This window comes from Crocodylus siamensis, chromosome 6 (genome assembly GCF_052110815.1).
Source record: "Crocodylus siamensis isolate JL-2025a chromosome 6, ASM5211081v1, whole genome shotgun sequence".
NCBI classification, from domain to species: Eukaryota; Metazoa; Chordata; order Crocodylia; family Crocodylidae; genus Crocodylus; species Crocodylus siamensis.
The window spans coordinates 27730051-27735129 of record NC_143400.1 but is presented as its reverse complement, the minus strand read 5'-3'; the positions used below and the strand labels follow the sequence as shown (position 1 = coordinate 27735129).

Genomic DNA, 5079 nt, shown 5'->3' with positions numbered 1-5079 from the left:
TGTGCCTTGTTTCTGTCTATCCATCCATCCATCCCCACACCCACCCTCCTACCTTCATACCCCGTCTTTCCATCCATTCCCTTCTTTCCCATAAGGTACCTCCTTATTGAAATAAAACACAAAAATGGAGGAACCCCCCAAATTGGGGGAATAGTGTGGGGGCGCAGCTCGGGAGTGAGGGGCACCACCAGAACTGAGGGAAAGCAGAGGGCTGTGGGTCGGGAGTCAGTGGCACCAGCTGGGTTGAAAAGTGGGGAGAAATAGCAGACAAACCTTTCCCTAGGGGCTCTGACAAGTGGAAACTCCCCCCCACACCTCACAGCTCCACCCCCAGCCCTAGCTTCTGAGACCCGTGTGCTTTTGGTTTCATTTGACTGCACATCCTGCACCACAGGCACAATTGCACGGCCCCAGGAGAGAGGCAGAGAGGGACAGAGGACATGCCCTGAGCACACGGCACTGTGAGTACATCAGCGCCCAGTGTGAGACCCTGGGGGGAGGGGAGGGACCAGGACCCCAGGGGAGATGGGGCTGAGCCAGAGATCTCACATCTCCTATAGGCTTATAGGACTCTATAAGGACCCTCAGGGGTCAGACTATTGTATTAGGTTCCCTCTGACATCCCTTTCTGAAAACAAGGCACGGGTCTCAATTTGGGATGCCTTATACACGGAAAAATATGGTACCTAATCTTAAGCAGAGGGGAGTCAGGATATTACACTAGCTGAACCCCCTGACTGTGTGCATGTGCCTTCCCCAAAGCAAGGGTTGGGTCTTAATTTGGGGGATGGTATAGACAGGAAAATACGGTATCTTATTTTAGGCACATGGTAAACGTTCTGTTATCTGTGGATCTGCTTTTATTGAAACAAGGGGTGGGTCTTAAATTGGAGCAGTATAGACAGGAAAATGTGGTACCTAATTTTAAGGGGGGTGATAACTGGGACATTACTGTACCCAACCCCACCCCCCACCTGTCTGCACATGTCTTCCTCAAAACAGGCTGTCATAGACAGGAAAATATGGTACCTGATTTTACTGGGGAGAGAGACCAAAAATGATGGTCTCCACATCTCTAACCTGCCTCAGGATCCTGAGATGGTCAGGGGGATGTGGTAGATGAGCCATTACAGTACCTGAGCCCTCCTGCCTGTCTGCACCTGAGTTCCCCAAAATGAGGGTTGGGTCTAAATTTAGGGGAAGGTGACAAAAGAATACGGAACCTTCTTTTAGGGGTGTGGTAGATGGAAAAATATGGTATCTGTATAGCTTACTTACCTCTACTCACTAAGATAGTGGTAGGGGGTAGATAGGAAAATATGATACTTGTCTTTCTTATGTACCACAGATGCCACTCCATTAAATTTGGGAGATTATCTATAGGACCTGTACCACAGGGCCCAACGGTGGTGGTGGTGGTGGTGGTGGTGGTGTGTGTGGGGCGTGTGTGTAATAGATGGGAAAATACAGCACATGCATCTCTTGTTGCCCCAAAGTGGTTGGGGGGTTGGTAGATGGGAAAGTACTGTACCAAAGTCTCTCAATGGCCACCACTGGGAGTTCCTCTCTCCTTCTAGGGCCAGCCATTAGTGACCCCAGGACAAAGAACTGCACCGTTCCCACCATGCCCTGTCCTAGACCCTTCACCCTCCTCCTTCTCCTGTTGCCCATGACGGTCCCTCACTGCCATCAGGCCACAGAAGAGGAGTGTGAGGAGCACACGGCCTTTGTGCCTGGCCACGGCTTGGTGGGAGAAGGCTTCGACATCACCACGCTGGCCCGGAAGGGCGCTTATGTGGTGGATGTTGGGCGGTGGGAGAGGCCAGACGGGACCTGCACCCTGTGCTCCAACACGCTCCAAGATGGGGCTCTCCAGCGCCTCCCCCTGGCTGTGGCTGACTGGCAGATCCAGGTCTCATGCAAGAGTATGGTGGCCAGCTCCCTGCGCCAATCGGCCGTGGAGGTGGCCAATGAAGTCTGCAGAGCTGTGGAGAATGACTGGAGGGTGGGGCTCGAGGTGGACATCCCTGTCAAGGGCAGTGCACAGGTGGCGGTGGCCGGGTCCCACTCCAAGATGGCCGAATTCAGCGCAGCCAAGGCCCAGCAGGACAAGTACACCTTTGCCAGCCATGAGGTCTCCTGCCAGTACTACCGGTGAGACGATCCAGGGCAGATTGGATGGGGGTGATTTGTGGGTTGGCACTGAGCTGAGTTGAGTTGAGGTCAAGGGTAGGTTCAGCTTGGGTTGAGGTCAAGGGTAGGTTGTGGCTGGGTTGGGTTGGGTTGGGTTTAAGTCAAGGGTTAGCTGATTTCATAGATGTTTAGGGTCAGAAGGGATCTTAGGAGATCATCAAGTCTGACACCCTACCCTGGGAAGGAAAGAGTGGTGGGGTCAAGTGACGCCAGACAGGTGCTTGTCCAATCTCCTCTTAAAGGCCTCTGGGACAGGGGAGAGCACCACCTCCCTTGGAGCCCATTCCAGATTCTGGCAACCCTTACTGGAAAGAAGTTCTTCCTGACGTCCAACCTAAATCTGCTCTCTGCCAGTTTATGGCTGTTGTTTCTAGTAGGTTGGGTTGAGATGAGGTCAGGGGTAGGTTGAGGTTGGGTTGAGGTTGTGGGTAGAATGGTTGGGAGTACATGCCCCCATCCGGAAATCACTCTATACCCATGCCCTCATAAGATGACACCTTCCCTACCAGGTTCCGCATCGCCCACCAGCCTCCACTCTCCCCTCACTTCACCCGGGCCGTGAAGGACCTACCCCAGGACTACACCCTGGCCTCTCACTTTGAGTACCACAATTTCATTGCCACCTACGGGACCCACTACCTCACCAATGTGCATGTGGGGGGCCGCATCCGGGACATCACGGCTATCCGGACCTGCCAGACAGCGCTGGATGGGCTGACAGCTGACGAAGTCAAGGACTGCTTGGAGGTAGAAGCGGCTGTGAGCACTGGGACTGGGACTGCCAGGGTTGAGGCAGCCTCCAAGATGTGCAAGGAGCAGCGCCAGAAGGAGAACCTCAAGACGAGCTTCCATGAGGCCTACAAGGAGCGCCACACGGAGATCATCGGAGGCGACGACCACATAGACTTGCTCTTCTCCAATGGGAAGGATGCCAGCGCCTACACCAGCTGGTTGGAAGGCGTCAAAGCCAACCCTGGCCTGCTCTCCTATACCCTGGCACCCCTCCATGTCTTGGTCAAGAAGAAGGACCCAAGGAGGAAGGCTCTTCAGCGAGCGGTGAGCAAGTACATCCATGACCGGGCCTTGTGGAGGAACTGCACCCAGCCATGCCCACCAGGCACCCAACGTAGTGCCAGGGACCCCTGCTCCTGCGTCTGCCCTGGGGATAATGTGGCCAATACCATGTGTTGCTCCAAGAAGCGGGGTCTGGGGAAGCTGGAGGTCACCATCAAACGTGGGCAAGGTCTGTGGGGAGATAGCTTCACCCAGACAGATGCCTATGTCAAGGTCTTCTACCCAGGGAAGTTGCTCCAAACCAGCACTGTGAGCAACAATGACTATCCCATCTGGAACACCCGTCTGGATTTCGGGGCTGTGACGGTCACCGTGGCCTCCACGCTGCGGGTACAGGTGTGGGATGAAGACAATGGGTGGGATAACGACCTCCTGGGGACCTGTGATGAACTTGTAGTAGCTGGCGCATCCCGGCAAAAGGCCTGCTACCTACAGCATGGCAAGCTGGAGTATGAGTACCAGCTTCAATGTGGGCCCAGTCTGGGGGGGGACAAGTGCCAGGACTATGTCCCACAGCCTCCCGGTGTTGTAGTTAACTGGACCGGGATTGGACAAATCCTGGGAGGGAAGCAGGGAGATGAATCAAAGAGAGGTGGAGCTGGGAGGAACCTCCAGGGCCCACATCTAGTCCAACCGCCACTCTGAGGAAGTAACAACCCAACCCAACTCATCCATTGGCCAGCCTCTTGGCCAAACTAGTCAACTCCAATTCAAGCCACCCATTGGCCAATCACTTAGCAGGACTAGTCAAGCTCATCACAACCCAGCCCCGACCAATTCATTGGCCAACCTCTTGGCCACGCTAGGCAACTTCAAGAAAATGAGAAGGCCCCGCACCCAAACTGGCTACCTATCAAACTGGAGGAGACAGTGGCAGTGAATGTACTGTGGCTGTAGATAAATTCAACCCCAACTCAACCCAAGACCCCAAACTACCCATGAGCACAACTCAACCCAACCTCAATCCAAAAAATTACCTCAAGTCAACTAAGCCCCAAGCTACCCAAAGACTCCAGCTCAACCAGTCTTAAACTACCCAGGAACCGCATTAAAGCCCAACCTACCCAAGATCCCAACTCAACCTAGTTTCAACCTACCCATCAACTGAACTCAACCCATGACCCCAACTCAACCTCAACCTACCAACGACATCACTCAACTCAACCCCAACCAACACATGACCCCAGCTGGATCCCAGAAAAAGGTTGTGCCCTCTGCTATGGAAGAAGGCAACCCCACTAACCTTCCCCCAGCTGGTACCAGTCTAACCATTGCTCCCTGATAGGATGGCCTGACTTGCACAGAATGTAGAATGTGGGTAAGGTGGGAGGGGGGAATGATGGGGTCCACCATCCCATAGGACCCCCAGAAAGTTTTCTCCACCCAATGAGAAGCTAGAAACATTGTGATTATGCGGGAAAGGGTGGCATTGTGTTATGCAGCCTGCCATCAACCAATAAAAATGGTGAACGAGGCACTTGTTTGCTCACTTTGAGAATGGGTAGGAAGATGACCAACCAACAAGGCCAAGAAGTAGCTCAGAGCTGTAGTGGGTCCTGGGGTCGTTAGTGTGGAGCCCAGGCATCAGTGCTCCCTGACCCCCTGCTTGTACCCTCCCACCCCAGGAAACCCAGATGTCTGGGCTCCCAGCACCCCCTGCTCCCACCACGCCTCGCCCCAGAGAACCCAGGCATGCAGCCTCCTAGGCCCCCTCCGCTGTCAGTGTCTGAAGCTTGGGAATACTGGGATAGGGCCCCGACCTGGGCCTGATCTGGGGGCAGGGGCGGTGTTACCCTCAGGTGTTCCCCATCA

At 54.3% G+C, this 5079-nt stretch overlaps 1 protein-coding gene across 1 annotated transcript; it reads left to right on the top strand.

The window, feature by feature from the left end:
- Positions 1-389: 389 nt before the first annotated feature.
- On the top strand, positions 390-4546 carry LOC149861999 (perforin-1-like). Its single transcript, XM_090054666.1, has 3 exons — positions 390-461; positions 1578-2154; positions 2703-4546. Exons 2-3 carry the CDS (start codon positions 1625-1627, stop codon positions 3910-3912), a joined length of 1740 nt encoding a protein of 579 aa, XP_089910792.1. The 5' UTR covers positions 390-461; positions 1578-1624; the 3' UTR covers positions 3913-4546.
- The last annotated feature ends 533 nt before the right edge of the window (positions 4547-5079 follow it).

Excerpts from the sequence above, each read along its gene's own strand:
- LOC149861999 (XM_090054666.1), top strand. The coding sequence starts at position 1,625 with ATGCCCTGTCCTAGACCCTTCACCCTCCTCCTTCTCCTGTTGCCCATG. Across the intron at positions 2,155-2,702 it reads GTCTCCTGCCAGTACTACCG|GTTCCGCATCGCCCACCAGC; the intron begins GTGAGACGATCC and ends CTTCCCTACCAG.